We start from the raw sequence: 21,103 nt of genomic DNA on the forward strand, positions 1-21,103 counted from the left end.
TTATTTTATCACCAATCGATCAAAAATATAGCTACGCATCGATAACAATACTTCCGAATGTTGATTTTCAACAAGAAACTATTGAAAAACTGGTAAATGTCCAGCATTGTCCAAAAGCGTCGAATTAAATAACAAATCCACTAATTACCTACATGCATATGCTGCTTCCCCAGCACAGTCGTCAGAGAGTAGTAAGTAGACGAAACAAGTCGAAGCGGCATTTGCCTCCGATCCTCGGGCACGTGCGAATAGGGTAATATTTTGCACACTCATCGCCATACTCAGAACCACACGCTCCCAACGACCACACCACTGTGTGGTGGTGTTCGATCGTCGAAATAAGTAGCAGCAGTAGCAGCAGTAGCAGTGCTTTCGGCGTGTGGCGTTGAAAATTGTTCTCCAGTAACAAAGAAAGGCTGCCTGCAAGCAGCGAGCTGCAGAGCCCACATAAGCAACCATCAAAGGAGGAAGAAGCTGCACCGCTATGCTATGGATCGGAATCAGTAGCTCTTTGTGAGTCGCTGCAGCTCGGTCATCTATGCCAAGCGTGTCACCCTCGCTCCAAACGACATACAGCTCAACAGCCTCATCCGTGTTGAACACCCAGCTCAGAATTACTCAACCATCACTACAAAACGGTCCTTTTCAGGGCCACCAAAAATTTGTTAAAGAGTATTATTTGGACATTGGTCAAGGTCATCAGTTCTCGCAAGCATCTAGCTATCAAGGCTCAACCTGGTCTCTATAGAAGGTGCGGAATTGTAGGCCCGAATGTATTGGTGAGATTAATCATCGTCCGACCATTTTCCAGAACACGCTGGTAGGAAGTGTTAAAAATCCATATAGAATTTGAGAGAAGTGGGAATAATTCGCTTTGGGTGTATATTCAGTCCCCAGAAAGTAAATAAAATCAAATTTGTGAGAAAATTAGCTCTCACGAGCAGGCATGGATAATCATTTGCATTCATTTACATTCATTTGCCTCTAACTTTTTTCTTCAACAGAATTCTGCAAAAGGTAGGTTTTGTTATTAGCTACAACTTTTGTTAACAAGTCAAATCCGTTTCTCTTATGCATGACGAACCAGAGCGAACAGAAGCCACTACTGTTTTTCAGTGAATGTGTTTTACATTCACTGAAAAACAGTAACACGTTCTGCCCGCTCTAGTTCGTGATGCATAAGAGATACAGATTTGAGTTATGACCAAAGTTGTAACTAATAACAAAACCTACAAAAGCTCTATACATTATTTTGCGGAATGCTGTTGATGAAATAAGTTAGAGGCAAATGAATGTAAATGAATGTATGAAATGAATGCAATTTTTTTTTTTTTTTTTTTTTCCTTTATTAACGAGACTTTCAGCCTTAGGCTGGTTCATCTCTAAACCTCCAGAGGGGAGGCTCTCAAAAAAGGTAGGGATGGATGTTCCAGATAGGAACTCCTGAAAACATATTTTTACAGAGTATTTTTAAACAGAGTTTTTTGTTTTGTTCCTGCCTCGTTTCAGTTAAGGGGTTTCTGATTCCGGTTGGTCCGTTTACGTTGCGTTAGGTCTGGTGTATAAAGGGTTTGTGTTCGTTCGGGTCGTGGTGATATTTTCGTTCTTTAGCTTTCCTTGTTCGTTACGGTTGGTCATGATAGGGATTTTAAGTGTTATATATGGTTGAAGAGTCCGGCTTCACGTAAAAAGGCGAGTAGGGCCGCTATTCTTGTTGGCTCATTACCTAGAGCATCGCGGATATTCTCAGGAATGTAGTAGCATGTTCTAGCTCCTTCATACTTTGGACAATGACAAATGAGGTGTTCCACAGTTTGCGGCGTGAGGCATAGATCGCATATCCTTCTAAAAGGCCCATCTCCCTTGTAGTTGTGGGAGATGTTTGTATGGCCAGTTCGGAAACGGGATATCACGACCTGCTCTCGGTGCAGTGATGGATCGTCCCATCTAGTAATATTCTCTTTTAATTTTCTAATAGCTGGTGTTCTAGCTGCTATCCAGTCGCGGCTCCAGGAATCCGCGATAATTTTGGTTACCCATTTTTTTAGATCTGGTCCTGGTACCTCTCGCGTATATTTGGCCATGTGCCGACCAGAGGCTGCTAGATGGTCCGCCTCTACATTCCCCCGAACACCACAGTGCCCTGGGATCCAAACGAATGTTGTGTTATTTGGTGCATGTTCCTGGATCGCCTGGATCCAGGGGTGTCTACTCGTTTCGGACTCAAGGGCAGCAACCACACTGGCGGAGTCGGTGAAGATGGCTATCGGTCGTTCATCGGAGGTGGTGGCAGCTATGAAAGCCGCGGCGGCTTCGGCGGAGAATATCAAACACTGGTCTGGCAGTCGATGACATTCGCTGAGATTGGGACCACAGATCCCGATCCCCACCTTCCCCTGAGCGACCGAGCCATCGGTGTATCTGATTGAGTATCCTTCTTTTTTTCGTTTTTGAAGGTCTAGGACCGTTTGTGCCACTGCTAAAGGGTTGCTTTAAACTTATTTTTGATTGTAGGGTCGGTTCGAATTTTTGGCAGGCTCCAACCCCTGGCTCCACAACAGTGGACCCTGGACACCCGTGGGAGTACTTGGTTGGATGATTCTCTGAGGAGTTGGTTAGCCTCAACGAGGAGGAAACCTTCCTTCCTGCTACCGGACGTGTTTTCACAGTGGCTGATGGCTCGATGGCAGATTGTTTTGGTTATGTACCTGTTGAAGGGGAGCACTCCGCCCTCGATACAGGCAGCTATTCCAGGAGTACCTGGGAGGAGGCCCGATGATAATCGTAAGGCTTGCTGGTAGACAGGTGCAAGTTTTTCCACCAGCAGAGGCATTGCGAGGTAGGTTGCTTCAATCCCGTATGTTAGGCGTGAGTTTATGATAGCTTTTGCAACGTTCAGACGAGTCTGCCGGTTGGCATTTGGGTGGCGCCCAGCCAGAGTTTTCAGCAGGTTGATTCGCTGTTTACAACTGCTTTTAACCTCGTTGAAGTGCGGGCCGAATGTGAGGTGACGGTCGAAGCAGACTCCGAGGATTCGAATAGTTTTATGGAATGGTACCGGTTTCCCGTTGATGAGGATCTTGGTGCTCAAGACCTTGTGATTGGTCGAGCATGCGTGTGTATAACCGCTTTTGCTTGCGGAGAGCTGAAATCCAGCTGACGAAGCCCAGGTTGATACGTAGGCGGTGGCTTGTATAAGTTTTCTTCGTAATGCTCTGACTGTTGCTCGGACCACCATGAGTACGATATCATCAGCATATACAAATATAAGGACTCCTTTCGGCAACCGCGAGAAGACACCGTTCATCCTTATGAGAAATAGTGTAACCGCAATCGCCGATCCCTGGGGTACCCCGGTTTCTTCGTTGAAGGTCTTGGAGTGGCAATTTCCAAGGGTAACTTGGAAGGTACGGTGTGACAGAAAGTTTCGTATAAATTTCAGAATATGGCCCTTAAGTCCCCATTTCTTGAGCTGTTCTAACACCCCCGGCATCCAAGCACGGTTGTATGCCTTAGATATATCCAGGGTGGCCAGTTCGACGTGGTGATTTTTGGCGAATGCATCCTGAAGTGCTTCACTTAGGGTCCCAAAGTAGGTGTTGGTCCCATGTCCCGGTCTGAAGGCATGTTGTCGGCGATCGAGTAACCTTCCAGTTTCCAGAAAATCCATGAGCCTTCGGTTCACCATCCTTTCCATCAGTTTAGATGCGCAACAGGTCAGCGAGATTGGTCGAAATTTATCGACTCGGTGTCCTGAGGTGTTCGGTTTTGGGATCGGAATGGTGAGGCTGTGCCTCCATTTTTCCGGAAAAGAGTCATGCAGCCATTCTTGATTGAGCAGTTCCAGGAATTTTACCTGCTCGGCCATGGGAAGGTTTCGAATAAGAGGGTATCCAACTTCGTCAGGTCCAACGGACCCTCCTCTGGCCTTCGATAAGGCAAGAGAGAACTCGCGCATACTAAATGGCTGGTTGATTGCTGAGTCGTCTACTTCTGGTATATGCATGTTAACAATTGAGTCAATGGACGGGTTGTTGATCTGGTGGAAATTCTCATCATAACCTTCAATTGATGATAGGGCGGCAAAGTGATTACCTAATACGTCGATGATTTTATCTGGATCTCGTGTGGTTGTCCCTTCGTGTTCGATGATTATGCCCCGTGCCTTCCTCTTTCCGCTGAGGGCATTCACCTTACCCCACAGGTCGACGGTCGTTTGGCTAGGGTTTATTTCGTCGAGAAAGTCTTCCCAGCTGTTTTTTTTTTGCTTCCCTGATGGTGTCTCTACATTCGTTTCTCTTTGCTCTGTAGTGCTTCAGAGCGGTCTCCTTATCTGGGTGGTCGGCAGGTAAGCGCTTGGCAGCCCGGAGGGCTTTCCTTCTGGCTTTTATAACGGCTTTGGTGGTGGGTGACCACCAATGGAGGGCTTTCCTACCTGGTGTAGGGCTAGATCTAGGGATGACTCCGGTAGCTGCTTCGTATATTGTTTCGGTGAGCTCAGCGATGTTGGTGGGGCTCGTTCTCCGGCAGGTTTCCTTGATGGCTTCCTGATATTTAGCCCAGTCAGCCTGATGGTAGAGCCATCGTGGTCTCCGAGATATCTCGGGAGGTCTTTCGTTTAGCTGGATCCCTATTGGGTGGTGATCGCTGCCCATTGGGTCATCACTGGCGAACCAAAGGATTCTATTGACAATCCTGGCGCTGGCGAAGGATATATCAACGGTCGATTCCCTCCGACCACTGGTGTAGGTGGTGGATCCATCGTTTAGAAGGACAAGGTTCCTGGATTCAGCAAGGTCCATTATCTCAATTCCTCTTCGGTTCGACTGGTGCCTACCCCATGCTTGGTGATGACCGTTGACATCTCCGAGTAGAAGGGTAGGTTCCTCGAGGGTCTCGAGGAAGCTTTCAAGGCGGTTTCGGAGGTCAGCTATCTTTTGGCATGGCAGGTATACGGAGGCGATTGTTATAGCGATTGGGCAGCTGATTTTAACTGCGACGATCGGGAGGTCTACCGGTGTTGAGATTTTGGAGAAGGGGAGTGAGGTCCTGATTCCTATGGCAACTGAGTGGAAGATGTTATCACCTTTTTGCAGTACCCAGCGGTACTGTCCTGATAAGGATCGATTCATGCTTATTATGCTGGCATTGTGAACCTCCTGGATCGCCAGGATTGTTGGATAATGGTCTCTGACTAGCGTCTCAAGGTCGCTGATGTTATTAAAGAAACCGTTCATATTCCACTGGATGGCGAGCAAATGTGCGGGAGTTGGGAGCCTAGAGGGTCCGATGGGCAAACCGTTCTGTTTTGGGTGTTGATGGTTAGTTCTGGGAGATATCTTGGTTTTGTATTGAAGGGCGGACCCCCGCAGAGCTCCACCGGAGGAAGCTGTCGGTAGGGACCCTGCCGCCGGCAGAGATGCTGGAGCTGTTGGGAAATGAGACGGGCCCAATGATGGGCCAGGGGATGATGGAGTGAGATGACATAGACTGGCCCTCCACTGGTCATACCTTCTCGCGTCCGTTAGTGCATCCGGAGGGATGCGTTTTTTGTAAGCAAGCCGGAGGGATCTTCTCAAGGGAAGGATGTCGGTGTGGCGTTGTCCTGCGGAGTTTGCCAACGAGCACTTGGGGGAATCCGCCAGTTCCGGTTGACCCATAGCTTCCGTACCGGTGGGGCCCCGATTACCCGAGGCCTTATCCGTTACGAGCGTCCTAGCAGCGGGTTTTAAATTTGACGAGCTTTGTTTCCATTGATCCGGCGGGGGGAGTGTGATGGCATCGCTTGACCCCTGGAGCAGGTTCTTGAATCCCTCGGTGTCCTGGTGGGGGAGTGCGATGTCATCGCTTGACCCACATTTTCTTGGATGAATATTCTTGCCTCCCTCGGTGTCCGTAAGGGGGAAGATGAAGTTATCATGCGACCCTTCAAAGATGCTGGCGAACCCCGACAGAGTTCCACTGACAGAAGTAGCTAAGGTTGACCTCGCTGCCGACAGCGATGTCTGTACTGCCAGATTAGATTGGAGAGGAAGCCTATTTTTATCCGATCGGAGGGGTATGAGGTAATCGTTCGATCCTGTCTTGATTCCCGCGCTGTCCAAGTTTAATATAGTAGCCTTCGCTCCCCCGTTATCCATAGGGGAATAGGAGTTTCCTCCCTTGTCCGTCCCTCTTCCAGCCACAGTGGAGGGTAGAGGGGTGTCCACCAGTTCTGGAGAGGCAGAGACGTCCACACCGGTGGTGCCTCGCCTGCTCCGCTGCTCCACTGGGTAAGTGAGACGAGCCATGTTATGGGATCGGTCTGTGGAGGTTGCCAATAAGCGCCGGGAGGTGTCCACCGGTTCCGGTTGGCCGAAAACTTCCGCACCGGTGGGGCCCCGGCTGCCCAAGGCCTTATCCAAGTCGCTGGTTTGTAGTTCAGGTTTGTTACGTGGTGTTCTGGTGTGTCGGTGTGGAGGTTGTCCGATGTCCTCGTAATCTGTGGAATTTATTACGCTCTTATTGGCTGGTGATGGGGCCATGAGTGCGTTGAGTGAAAGTAATTTTCGTAGTTGGAATATCTGAGTAACGAGGACGGGACTTATATACCCATTGGGGAGTCCGGGAATACCACTTCCTCCTCGCCGGATGAGATAAGAAAGTCTGTGTCCATATTTTCTTCAAGGGTTGGGTTGGAATCTTCTGCTGAGAGTCGTGTTTCTTCTGGCGTCATGTCATCGTCGGAGTCACAGAATCTAGCCGGGGAACCTTCCTTGCACCGTTTGGCATCTTTTTCACATCTAGGCTGCTGGGAGACCTTTTTCTTAGTGCCGGTGTACGGCACCGGGGGAAGAGGTTCCTCCAGTAGTTCCTGGTTTTGGTGGGGTATCGTCGGTTGCTGGGTGGTCTTTTTTGTTTTACGAGTTTGTCGTGGTGGGAGAGAAATTTCGTCTGTAGCCGTGTCTTTCATCTTGCGAAGCGACGCGAGCTCCTTGTCCTTTGTGTTTGAGGAGTGTTGCAAGACTTTCACCTTAGCCACGAGATCCTCGATAGTGCCGTACTTTCTTGTGAGCTCCATTCGGTTAGCTTTTTGTTGTCCTTTTTCCAAAATTTTGATGCGCTCGTCCTTCTGAAGAAGTTCCTTGCGGAGTTGTTTTACTTGTACAGCGGTATCGTTCTGCTTTTTCAGGGCTTCGAGCAGTTGGGAGATATGTTGATCCTTCTTCTGAACTTCTTTGCGAAGCTCGGCGATGTCCTTCCGGAATTCGTGGGCTTCGCTGCCGAGATCTGTCGTTGGATGACCATATTTGATCGTGTTCTCCAGTTCCGCGATCTTCTTGTCCTTTTCCTGACTATTTCGGACCAGCATGTTGACCTTCTCTGATAAGTCTTCAATTACCTTATCCTTGCTCGCAGTTGTTACCGCGGCGAAGGAGCTCCTGTCGGTTTGTGCGTCGAATAGCCGTTTCGCAGCCGGGTAGGATATTCCGTGATCCACGCGGATGTGTTGGATAGCATCTTCATAAGCGTAGACCGGGCATTTCCTGCTGGAGATGCCATGGTCGTTTGTTTTGCATCTGGGACAGAACATTTCGACAGAGCAGCGCTGACCTTGGACGATCTCGTGCTGCTTAGAGCAGTGTCCGCAGGTGGGGTTGGTCTCTTGGCAACGGGCCTTGGTGTGTCCGAAGCGATAGCACTGGTAGCATAGCATTGGTGATGGGTAATAAGGTCTTGTTCTGCATCGCTGGTATCCCACATCGATGTGTGTTGGTCGCACGGTACTCTCTATGGTCAAGATGACCGTTGATGTTTTCTGCTCGATGCCTCCGATTTTGCGTGAGATTCTCCGCAAGTATGTGACCTTTTGATTGGAAAGATATTTTAGTATATCCTCGTCGGACATTTTCTCCACACCTTGGATGTTGATCACGCACCGAACGGAGTTGAGTCCGGTGTGTTTAGTGATTTTTATCTTCGTCCCATCTAGCAGTTCAGTCATTTCCAGGAGTTTGTCCACCTGCTTTTGATTCCGCACTTTTAGGGCATATGTCAGACCACGTGCCTCTGGAAAAACACCGTCGATCATGCCACTGATATGGCTTTCAATAGATGTCCGTAAGAGGAATGGGTTCTCCGGTGCTTTACCGGAATCCAATGCCAGTTTCAAAACGATCAGTTCACCATGGTTGCCGTCTCTGTCCATGAAACCCGGTAGGGTTGCGCCGGTGTAAGATCCATCAATAACATTATATGGACCCCCTCCCTTGTCGGGGGGGGAGCGGAGGAAAATTCCCGTCCAGCATCACCGCTGGGGGAAAAGGTACTATCCCCCTTGAGCCACCACTGAATTCGGTGAAGGTGCTGACTTTTGATGAAAAAAAGGGGAAAGGGCCAGGAGAAGTACCACTCGCGCCACACAGGAAATAGTTTAGTGATGATTAGTTGCCGTTTAATTAATTAATCTGAACCAACTTTCGACGGAGGTAACGAACAAGCTTCGCCAACCGTCAATTTAGATGCACTGGCTTGCGTGCAATCTATTCGGATCTTGCATGCAAGTTCCTCGATTTTTCGAGCGTGCCCCCTTGACAACGATGGCTCCCGTACTATTGCGTCGCTATGCGCTTGCCTCTTAATTACCACACGTAATTGCCACTGACTGAAATGGGAAAAAGGGAATCTTCCACGATGGGGTGACACCCTGTTCGCCCCCGAAACTGTTCCGACTCACTAAAGATGAAAACTCACAAGATTTCACTCGCGGCGATGCGATAAAAACTGCAATGATTTGTAAACACGTTCGACCGTGGTGACGTCCGTTTGACGTGAATGCAAATGATTTTCCATGCCTGCTCACGGGTTCAATCTCTCGAATTCCCTCCTTTTTTACATATTCTGCACAAACGATACTTTCCGCCCCTCTCCATTCATATAATTCGGAAGGAAATCCTGTGAGGGGTGAATTGAATACACTTTAATACCAAAATGCACAAAACTTTAAAATTCATAAATAACAAAGAATTCAAAATACACCTTTTAAAGTCGGGGAGATGAATCGAAAATACTCAAGTTGACAGTCCCTTGGATTCTATTCATCAACTTTCTCTTTGAAATAAATACTACAAATTTGATACGCTTACAAATAAAAAACGGAAAGAGTTAAGATAATTGATGATTGATTAATTAAAAGAACTAAATGTTCACATTTGTTCCGTCCACTAGTTGTCCTACGTCAAGCTTCCGTTCGTGCCCCTAGGCACAGACCCTTCTACTTTTTTTTTATTATTAGGGAACTTTACAACAATATTGCAGTTGGGAAGATCTGGGATCTTTAGGTGGTAAAATTAGGTAAAGTTTAAAATAAAGTTGATTCTAGTAAATGTTTCAGTGAAGGTTTGCAATATTTCAGAACTGCATTTTTCGTGATCTTTATTTATCAAAAGCATTGAACAAGGACATGTTTTGTTAATTAAAATTGTGTCACATTTTTTGAGTTTTTACTCAAATTCACAAAAAAAAAAAATTACCGTGTAATTTTTCCTAGAAATAATTTACTATTCACAACTTTGCGCTTGACGTCATTTCGATTTCGAGCTACGATTTATTGAAAAATGTCAAATACGCCATATTGAGAAATTTTTTATGATTCAAAATGGCCGAATTTTACAAAAAATGTGAATCATTGCCCATAACAAACATTTGTGCAAAGTTTCATGCAAATCGGAGCAGGTCGCTTCTGATCGGTCGTCATTTGGCGTGGAACTGCTCATTGTGAGCAACCATTCTCATCATGCCTTCCTCCATCTTCTTGAGTTTACAAGCACTTTTCCTTAAAAATTAAAACTAACAGCAATGCTAACTCCATTAGAACCAAAACAAGCCATCAAACCTTAAAAGCACATGCCACTTAACGGCAGTATTTTTTTTCCCAAACCACACGTAAGAAAATAAGGACGACCAAAACTATAATGGTACCGCTGCGTCCCATCGACAGCGTTGCTAATTTGGCTCGGCAAACAACAGCCAAAACAAAGTGCCAACCGGTGTAATGGCACAGATTAAAGCCATAACCGGTTTGAAATTACCAAACAGGAGAAAAAAGGATGATCCGCATTATTGATGAAATGAATTCATTTTTTTTGTTCACCGCAGAAAATATCACAATCACAGCGCGAAATATGTTAACGATTATGTTGTATGATGTCCCGCTGTTGGCCATGTTTGTGCACGGAAAATTAAGAGTAAACAGCGAGCTTGTTTGCCTGGGGTTTGGTTTACGGTGTTTATTTTCGACTTATCTGAAATGAATCTGGCGAATTGAGTTGAAATTCCATTTCGTTGGGATTTGCGAATGTTCCTATCGTAAAAAAAGAGAGAGTCATTCGGAACCGAACAAACATCCACCGTCAGAAAGCGACGCCGACGACGACGACGACGACGACGCCGTCTAGTGTGCCTGCTCTTGTTCCCATTGTGAAGCTGACAAATCAAAGTAAGCCTTTTTCCGCTTCGCTTATTCCGGAGTGGTTCACTCCGGCACATAAAAGCCCTTTCTCAGCACAGCGCAGCCAGCGTTTGTAATAAATTTTCACACCAGTCTGGCTCGCTGAGGTTCACTGATGGTGTGCTTTTTTAAGGTTTGATGTTTCTGTTTGCACATTCTACATTCATTGCCGCTAAGCCACCACCCACACGGTCTGACGAAAAGCGCTTGTTGCTTCCATAGTTGTTTCAGTTTCATTTTTAGCGCTTGCTATTTTTAGATTTGCCTTCCAATGACCCGCGGGACATGAAAAGTAGGTTTACTTTGATGCTATAAAAGTTGCATTCGAATTAGTGAAACATGATATTTTTGTGGAACAGCACTCGCCCGCATGACGTGCTTCGATGGATAATGTCAGATCTTAATAAAACTTTTTTTTTTCCACAGCCCACGTGGATCATAAAAGGGATCAATGTTTTTATGATTTGTTCCACTGGTGGGGGGTTTTGTTGCGAACATTATACAACGGTAAAAATAAACATTTTGTCTCTGACTGACTGCCATTTGCATTTGGAGAATAGAAAGTCACTTACCTCCTCGTTGGCCTCGATCCGTTGGCTTTGGCTGACTGTGGCTCGTCTTGCATGTTGGAATTCACCCCCGGACGCGACGACGCAATTATCTCGAAAGCAATTGTTCTTCCACTTCTGTTTTCCATAGCTGCAGCACTCACTCAGGGGCAGGGGTGGGAGATTGTTTCGATCCGGTAGCCATGCGAAGACGAGCAGAGTCAAACGAAAAAAAAGAAGTCTGCTGCGATCTACGTTAGCGACGAAAAGAGGAACCACGCTGCAGCGGCCCTCCGGTGGTAGAGTAACAGAAGTGCAACGATCCCGCACTGCAGGGCCAGCAGGTTCCGACACAGACCCGAACTAGCCTGGAAGTTGGACGTCTGCACGGCGTCGGATTTGGCGTGCGCGAGGGACCCGGTTGACGGTTCCGGTGACGTTAGGTCGTTTTGCTCGATGTCGACTGGAATGGGAACAAAAGAAAAGGAAACAATGTAGACGATGAGTTGCTGTGATGAAAAAGATTACACAGGAAGTTGCGTTGACGACGACTGTCGGCAGGTACCGCCTCTTCACGCACATGTTCACAGTAGCTAATGGGAGTGTTTGGTGGAGAGAAAGCATAAGAAACAGTCTGCCTTGTTGCACACGTAGATTTACAGTTGCTTATATGCATTTATATTTCTAGTATACTAAGGTGCACCGAAAGGCTACACACTTAGAAATAGCTATTTTTACACATGCAGGGCTGGTAGCTATCACTGCTGTCAAAAATAGTGATTTTAGTGAACATGCTAAAGAAATAAGTGACTAAATAGTGACTTATATTTGTAGATGTTGTGACCAAAAGTGACCCTGAATTGAATTAAAAGTAAATTTTATTGAAAACTCTTAGGAATTTCTGTGCTCCTTACAACTCCTGTGAACTTCAAAGGAAAATTCCAAGGGCATTCTGAGGATAATTTCATAAAGTTTGTGGGAGAAAATAAATTCGGAGCATAAATCCTTGGATTTTTTTTAAATACTAAAAGACGGATTACAATTAAATCGGATTACAAGGAAATCTTCAAAGGAAATTCGGAAAATAAATTCAGGAGAGTTACCCCTTACAAATTATGAGAAGAAATCTAAGGAATTTGTGAGCAGAAATTCCAATAATTTCTTAGGAGACTTTCAATGTGAGTAGAATTCCAAGGGAAGGAGTGAGATTCCAAAGGAAATCTGAAATGATTTCTATGAATATTCTGATCATCTTTCCAAAGGGTGTCTTATTGTGGAGAATTTCAAGGTAATTACGAGGAAAACTAAAAGAAAATTGAGTTCCGAGAAATCGAAATTTCCATTGAATATGAGAACTTCCTAATTTTTTCCTGAAGTTAATGAATCTGCCTTGAAGTTCTTTTTAAGTTTGAGAAACTAGCCTAATGCTCACAATACTACTCATCAAATTCATAAACTTTATAGGATTTCCTAAAGTTTCCTAAATTTTTCTAACGATCATTAATCTCTTCTAAAGGTTTAACTAAACTTCTTTAAACTTAATGTGACTTCTCTATAGCTAACGGAACTTCTCTGAGGTTCTCTGTTCTTTTCTGAAATTCTCAAAACTGCTCTAACGTTTTTGCAGTTCTCATGAAGCTTGTTGTACTGCGCTGAATGTAATTGAACCGTTCTTAAAATATTTAAGCTTCAGTGAACTTCTGAACTTATGCGAAGACCTCAGTTAAATTTAACGTCTCTGAAATTATCTGATAATTTGTGAACTGCTGTAAATTTCCCACTTATTTTCTGAAACTAATGGAACTGACCTCTCCCTGAAATTCCTCCAATTTTCGGAGCTTAATAAACTTCTTTCTAATGCTTCCGCATTTTGCTTATGTTCATAAAAATTCCTGAAATTCGCGGATCTCCTCTTAAGCTCCATAGATTTCTATGAAGCTCTCGAAATGTTTTTGAAGACCACTGTCCTTCTGTGAAGTTTTCGAAGTTTTTCTAAATTTTTGCAACTTTTGTGCTCCCGCATTTTTCGTGGAATTAGAACGAAATAATTAATATAGTTTTATGATTTTCTCTGAAGTTCTCATTATTTTTCTAAAGTTCATGAAACTTCCATAAAACTGGAATTTAATGGAAGTTTCCTCGTGCTATTAAAGCTACCTAAGCGATCATTGAATTTCTTTAAAATTCTCTAGACAGTCCTGAATTGATCAGTATGTTTTAAGAACCCGAAACATTACTGAAATCAATTGATTTACCTTGAAGTTCTGGCAATTTTTCTTAAGTATTCTAACCATTATAAACGCTCACTTATTTTCCCTGAACTCTGCTTACATGAAGTTCTCCATATTTGTTTACTAATCCGGAAAATTTTCTGATATTCAAAATTCCCTGACGTTTTTGAATCAATCATATAATTCTTGTAATACCCCATAATTCCACAGAATTCCTTGTAGGTCGCTGCAAATTTGCTAAAGATAATGGGATTATTATGAAGCTATCTGATCGTAATCGAAGTACTCGGAACTTCGCTGAATATCATGAAATTGTCTGAATTTTAAGATCTCTGGAATTTATTGAAGATTTTTTATCGCTGCTTGCTAAAAGTTCTCGCATTTTTTTAATTAATGGAACTTCGTTGATATTCTCTAAATTTTCACCTTTTTTTAAAAGTTCTTGATATCTCCACGATAAAGCACCCTTAAAATACTTTCACGTTTTCCGGATGTTTACACTATCCAGAAGTTCTATCGGAGCTTGCCGAGTGTCTCTACAAATTTTCTTGAAATTATTGGAACTGTCCTTTGATTCTCTGATCAGTCTTGATATTCATCAACTCGTTGCTCACCAGGGTGCGGGCTACGCAAAACCCTAAGTCGGAAAATCTGGGGAGCCTGATCAGATTCGGTTTGGCATGCAAAAACCTTTGTAGTCACCTTCAAGCTGCAGGTCTTAACGATCATCTTTTGAATCCCTTACTGCTTCAGGAGTTGGTGAGCAAGTTTCCAGCCACACTCAAACTAAACTGGTCTCTCTCCAAACATCAACATACCAACGTCAACCTCATCACATTTGGGAGCTACATGGACCAGATCGTGACGGCCGCTAGTGAGGTGAACTTCCTGAACGAAGCGGATGAGCATCGTAACAAGCAGGAGAAACCGAAGACGAAGGAGAAGATGTACGTGAACACGAATGCTGCAGAGGAGAACAAAGTGGAGAATGTCCCTACTACCGAACGTAGATGGAACAAGCCTAAGCCGTGTGCAGAGAGCGGTGGAGAGAGCGGTTGTGAGGAGTGCCATCACAAGCTTCTTCACCCCGGAAATCCACAATTACCCCGATCGACTGAACCTCCGAACTCTGCAAGTTTGCTTGAACTGACGATGAACGGTTACTGTGCCGTTCATCGTCAGTTCAAGCAACAGCGTATTGCTGTATGGGAATGGCAAAACTTTCCAAACGTATGCCTTTCTCGACGATGGTTCTTCTAGGGCGTTGGTGGAATCGAAGGTAGCCGAAGAACTCGGAGTTACCGGTGAGGTACACCCACTCTGCCTGCAGTGAACAACTCAAGACCAACAATTGAAAAGGCCTTAACTCCATTTTGTAAAGTGACATCGAACGCTCAGAGGACGAGTCACAGCTGATAAAGTTGCAGATATCGAGTGCAGCTTATGCTACGCAGCACGATTTGAAGGAAGTGCACACCGTCAAGAGTCTGAACCTTCCTGTTCAATCTTTGGACTTCAGTGAACTTTGCAATGAGTTTCCGCATCTTCAAGGACTACCAGTACAAAGCTACGCCAATGCTGTCCCTACAATTCTGATAGGTTTGGATAACTCGTTCGTGATGGCAACACGGAAAAGCAGAGAAGGAGTCAGAGGAAGCCCAATGGCTGCAAAAACCAGGCTAGGTTGGGTGGTCTACGGGAGCACATCCGCTGGAGATGAACGATCAATCCATCAACTCTTCCATATTTCCGTTCGTTCATTCAATCAAGAGCTCCATGATCTAGTGAAGAAATTTTTTGCGTTGGAAAGTGTGGGACCTGTGTCTTCAAAGATGAAGAGCGACGACGACAGTCGTGCCAGGCACAGCTGTACGGACAGCGTCAGGAAGGTTCCAAACAGGCTTGCTGTGGAAACACGGTAACGTAAAGTTTACGAACAGCAGACCCATGGCGGAAAAGAGATTCCGCTGTATCGAACGTCGTCTAGCATTGAAGCCGGACTTATATGAAAATGTGAAGACCCAGTCATCGTCATCATCATCATCGAGTACCAAGCCAAAGGGTACTTTCATAATGTGAGCAAAGAGGAGTTAGCCAGTTTCGATCCCGAACGGACCTGGTTCCTGCCGTTGAACGTCGTTACGAATCCGAGGAAGCCAAACAAAGTACGATTGTATTTCATCCCTAAAAACACCCACCCCTGGATTGTCCTGGACTTCAGCTGCCGCATCCCACACTGTTAGTGTCGACACTAACAGTGTGGGATGCGGCAGCTGAAGTCCAGGGACAATCGTTCAATTCTGCTCTTCTCGCTGGCCCGGGTATTTTCATACCGCTCACAGCAGTTTTGAGTTCATTCCGCCAGTTCGAGGTGGCCTTCAGCGCCGATATCTGCGAGATACTTCACCTGCTCAGTTGTTCCTGTGGCGGGACGATCCATCTAAGCCTTTTCGGCTCCAAATGTTCACCTTCTGCAGGACAGTTTATTAAAAATCGGAATGCTGAGGAATTTTCCGAACAGTTTCCACGAGCGGCGGAAGCGATCACGAATCATCGTTAGGTTGATGATTTCCGGGCAGAGCAGGTGAAGCTGGTACACTCCAAGGCTGTCAAACTCGTGTGAGGTTCTAATACGGGTCGGGGAACAGCAAGCGGAGTCGCCGAAAAAACTTCTCGTCGACAGGTCGGCTGCCTACGAGCGCGCTCTTGGCATGATCATGAAGCCAGAACCGAATGTCTTCATCTTTCAAGGTGTTTTTAGGGATGAAATACAAACTCTTTTGCTGGATGACATAGTTCCGACGAAAAGAGAAGTTTTGCGGGTCGTAATGAGCATCTTCGATCCCATTGGGCTAGTAGCTGTCTTCGTCGTCCATGGAAAGGTGCTCGTGCAACACATCTGGCGGTCAGGACTTAGCTGGAATGCGCGTATACCTGACGCACTGCTTGAACAATGGAAGAGATGAATCAAGTTGTTGAAGCAGTTGGATCACGTCGAAATTCCACGGAGCTGCATATTTTCGTTGACGCATCTGTACAAGCATTTGCGGCTGTTGCGTATTTTCGAATCGTCGAAGAATCCAGAGTTCGTTGCTCCCTAGTGTCGGCGAAAACGAAGGTTGCGCCATTGAAACTCCTGTCTATTCCGAAACTAGAGATGTCAGCAGCCGTTCTCGGTGCAAGGTTGTCGAAGTCCGTAATTGAGAACCATACAATTCCAATCAACCGAAAAGTGTTCTGGAGTGATTCTCGCACCCTTTTTTTCCTGGTTGCGATCTGATCCTAGAAAGTATCGACAATTCGTTGCTTTCAGACTGACGGAAATCCACGATTTGACGCAGGTCGACGAGTGGCGTTGGGTGCCAAATATCGTCGCTAGTTCCATGCGCCATCGTTCCTCTATCAACACCCGGATCTGTGGCCCCAGCAAACAACGAAGGAGGTGGAGACAGTGGAAAAACTTCGTCCGGTACACCTCCATCAGAATGTCGTCGGAAATCAGCTGCTGCAGCTTGAAAGGTTCTCGAAATGGGTTCTCGCAGGTTCGTTGACATCCTTCGCTGCAGAATCAAGAAGCTAGCACCAGGAAAAACAGAGTTCCTGAATCGGGACGAAATACTCAATGCGGAGTGAAATATTTTCAAGCTGATTCTGCTAGAGGTTATCCTCAAGATAAATCGAGGACTTCCCGCTGGATTCGGGAGCTTTAGGTCAGTTCTATTAGTTTTAGGAAAATAGCGGGAACTTTCTAGAAGTTCTGAATATCCAAGGATAGCCCACCAAACTTCAGGAATGTTAAGTACACTTAAGACACATTTCGAAAACTTCACAGAAGATCCAAAAAATGCACGGAAGTCCAGAGAATTTCAGGGAACAGGGCAGTTCAACAGTTTAATTTATTTCGAGGCAATTCCAGGAACATACTCAGGAGAATAGCGAGCACTTCAGGGAAGCTCAGTGAGCTTTAGGAAAGATTAAAGATCTTCAAGACAGTCCCATTACCTTTACAAAAACTGTTAGAGCTCTAAAGAAGTTCTGAGGAATTACAAAGAAATATCAGGGTAGTGGCCCATAAAGAAAGTTTCTATAAATTTTGGAAAATTTTTTGGAGCTTCAGGGAAGCTTCAAGAGTTTTAAGGTGGTTACATTCGCGTCAAAAAAACTGCAGGAACTTTTAAGAAGCTTTGAAACAAGTCTGAGAAGTAGAAAGGGCATGAAGAAAATTGTTAAAACTTAAAAGAAGTGCCATGTATCCGGAGAAGCTAGGCCTTCAGGTCTTTAGGTATTTCAGAGCTGCTAAGGGAAGTTCCAATAATTTCAGGGAAGTTTATGGAACTTTAGAAAATTTATGGATCCTCAGGGTAGCATCAAACATTTCAGGAATGTCCAGATAAATTCAGCGATTTTAAGATTTACCGTCTAGTTCTGCGCGCTTCAAAGAAGTTTTCAAAACGGAAGTCTACAGTTCCCATTATAAACTTGAAGGTAATTATATTAACTTTACTTTTATAAAACTCTTAGTCAATCAGGGCAGGGCAGTCTAGAGAATTTAAAGGTAGTTTAGATATTTTTCGGACAATTCCTATAACATCAGGAAAGCACGTAAATCAACAGGAAAGTACAGGCTTGTGGGGATGTTTTAAGATGTTGAAGAATTTGTTTCGATAATTTAAGGGCAGTTCCATAAACTTCAGGAATATTTAGAGAGCTTAACTGAAAATATATGAGCTACATTAATTGTGAACTAAATTCGTTGGGAAAATATCTCCCAGCACCACGACAGAGATGTGTCAGACGCTCAAAACATTGAGAGGCAAACGGCAGGACAACAGGGCTGTCTTCAAACGATCCGACGGGAGTAGTAGCAGAAGAACTGGCTAAGAACTAATGTGAAAGATCGGCGACGATTTTCTACCAGACACCAACGATGTATATAACTCGGACTTCACCCTAAACGAGTTTATGTGGGCATTCGACAAAGGATGTAGTGTTTCTACAGATCCTGACTCCATGCTCCCTTTGAACCACGGCTTGTTCAACACCTGTGGGAGAATAGAATGTAACCATCTTCCCAGATCACTCTCATTCCATTTTTGTTGCCAGTTGGTGAGGACTTGCTCACAGGTAATTGAGAAAAAAAATCCGCAAAGGCGATTTGTCGATCAAAAATATCACCTTCCATAGCGCCCACTTTAGGCAACGAGTCCGCATTCTCGTTACCTGGAACAGAGTATTGCAAAGTGGTGTTTTTCCGACCAGCTGGCGAACTGGAATAATAGTGCCAATCCCTAAATCGAATTCAACAGAGTCTGGCCCTGCCGCTTTCCGACCCATCACACTGACCAACTGCATTGCGAAGGTGTTCGAGCGTATCGTGATCCGAAGATTAACAACCGAATGGACGACTCGACAAAAGGCAAGCTGGGCGGAGCACAGATACTTACTTGGCGGAGTTGGATAGGTCACTGTCAAATAGAGATGAACATTGCTGGAAAGCATCTCATGATCTCTTGAAGACGTACGACACTGCTTGGAGATTTGGCATATTGCTTATTCAATGAAAGTGGCAGATCGGGGGGTGGATGTTCAACGTACTGAACAGTTTCCTCGCCGACAGATCATTCCGGGTGATCGTGAAAGGACATTCATCGCGTGAAATGCCATTGGACAACGGCGTTCCTCAAAGGTCAGTTCTTTCGGTCACCCTGTTCCTGGTAGCAGTGCAACCGATCTTCAGAGTGATGCCGCATACAGTACCGTACTCCTTTATGCAGACGATATCTGCGGTGGACGCTGTCGACAAGTGGGCTAAAACTGTCGACCTCCGCTACCTGGAACCTCCGCAACAAAAATTCAATATATTTTACGGCAGTCTACTCTAAACGTCCATCAGGAATTCAGCAACAATATCGGCATCGATTGGGTGGTTGTACCGAAAACGACGCGACTAAAGATCATCGGCGTTGCTCTCGATCGGAAGCTGACTTTCAAACATCATTGCAAGACAGTTAAAACTACATACGAATCCTGAAAATGATCGGGGCTAGGATTCCGCGTGGGCAACGTGACTCTTTGTTGTGCATCGGTTCGGCAATCATCACTTCGCGGCTTCCCTATGGCATTTTATTCGTCAGCAGAGCGAAGGATTCCGTCATCCAAAATCTTGCACCCGTCTTCAAACGGATGGTTCGGTTTGCCTCTGGAGCGTTCGTCACCAGCCCGATTCCACCGTTCAACCTCCTGGTTCTTCAGGATTTTGTTCGCACTACCATCCGCATATGTTGGAGAAGGATCACAGAAATATCGACCTTCCTGTTGTACAACAAGCAACGACTACGACTTCCGAACATCGCTGTGCGGACGTGGATCACCAACCGAAGGTGCCATGAACCCATGCCACATATTTTATGGGATCTGAGACGACAGGTGAAATCTGGAGGTCCTCCGAACACACCGCGACCCATTGTGCTGGAATTACTCTCAAACCGGTTTCATTCGTGCTTCGGATGTCTACACTTACGGGTCAAAGTGTTACAATGCAGTAGGTGCAGGGTTATTCTGTGACAGTCTGCATAGAACAATAGGCCTTCCGTCACAGTTTAGCGTATTTGCGATTATCAAGTCGGCTCTCAACATTGGTACATCGAACTAATTGGTCATTCTATTTAACTCGGGATGTTGCCTTTTGGCCATAGAAAACGGCAAATCACAGCATCACTGGATGCAAGAGATCGAAGGGCTGTTACGAAACCACCCGAAACAACTTTGTTGGATTCCCTGCCACACCGTCATCCGTGGCAACGAAGAAGCAGATCGACTCGCCGGGGAAGCACGCAACAGTCTGCCACTCAACGTTGCCATCCCGAAGAAGGATGCCATTGATGCAATGAACCATGTGATTCGTCTGCTATGGGAAAAACGCTGGGCGCAATTAGCCACAACATATCAAGAACTCTTTCTACTCCTTCGGTTTTATCCAGGTTCGGGTCCTTCACTTTCGAAGCCACCGTTTCGCCTAGATGGCTGAGCACATCGTGAGAATTGGAGTACCAACCACGAATTTCGAAACCGCCCTTTCCGTGGATCATTTTCACCTCTACTCCCAGTCGTTGACCTCCTCAATGGTGCCGAAACTATCCAAGTAGTAGTCGACAGCAAATTCTTCAGCGTTCCGGTTCTTGATATACTGCGCACTACACGGTGAGCAGCTGGATCCAAAGGTGGCTACGTCCATGAAGTACACATAGGGTTTTTGATTAAAATCTTTCCGCATCAGGAAGCTTTGAGCGGGGCGATCTGCATGTCGTATACGGAACTGGTGAAACATTTCATGTTTCCTGGAAGACAGGTCAGTAAATCTGGTCCTTTTAGAAGAACCATGTTGAGGGAGATGCCGTCCACTTTGGCTGCAGTATCCCAAATCAGTTGCACTTTGCCAGGTTTTTCGGTATTGGTCACAACGCCGAGTGGTAAATACCATGTTCTGCGTGTGATGCCACAAAGACAGACCAGCTGGGAGCCCGGCCACGAAATGACGCGAAGGAGCTGCGTTCTTCATGCGTGACGGTAGGACTAACTGTCAACGATGACAAAAGGAACGACGAACAATGATATACGATATATAACAAAAATAATATAACGTGTTCTAGGAGAAAATATTGAATTTACTAGTGAAATTTGCTAACTAAAATTGTTGGATACTGGAATTGAAATATTACCGGTTTATTGTAGCTAAATAGAAATATGGAATAGATTACAGGTCCTCGACCAAGCCAAACGATCGTAAGATTATTTCTCGGAGATTTGTATTTTCGTAGGCCCAGGACCATCGATAA

General features: G+C 45.3%; 1 protein-coding gene across 1 annotated transcript in view; it reads right to left on the reverse strand.

Moving 5' to 3' along the window:
• Window positions 1–21,103, reverse strand: part of beat-VII (beaten path VII) — a 495,135-nt gene that overhangs the window by 118,495 nt on the left and 355,537 nt on the right. The window contains exon 9 of the mRNA XM_065219314.1: window positions 11,062–11,500. Coding sequence (XP_065075386.1) covers window positions 11,289–11,500 — 212 coding nt within the window. The 3' untranslated portion in view covers window positions 11,062–11,288. The remainder of the gene's footprint in view (window positions 1–11,061; window positions 11,501–21,103) is intronic.

The sequence above is a fragment of the Ochlerotatus camptorhynchus genome, unplaced genomic scaffold (genome assembly GCF_037179485.1).
Source record: "Ochlerotatus camptorhynchus isolate MF236.1 unplaced genomic scaffold, CSIRO-AGI_Acam_v1.1 ptg000102l, whole genome shotgun sequence".
NCBI classification, from domain to species: Eukaryota; Metazoa; Arthropoda; class Insecta; order Diptera; family Culicidae; genus Ochlerotatus; species Ochlerotatus camptorhynchus.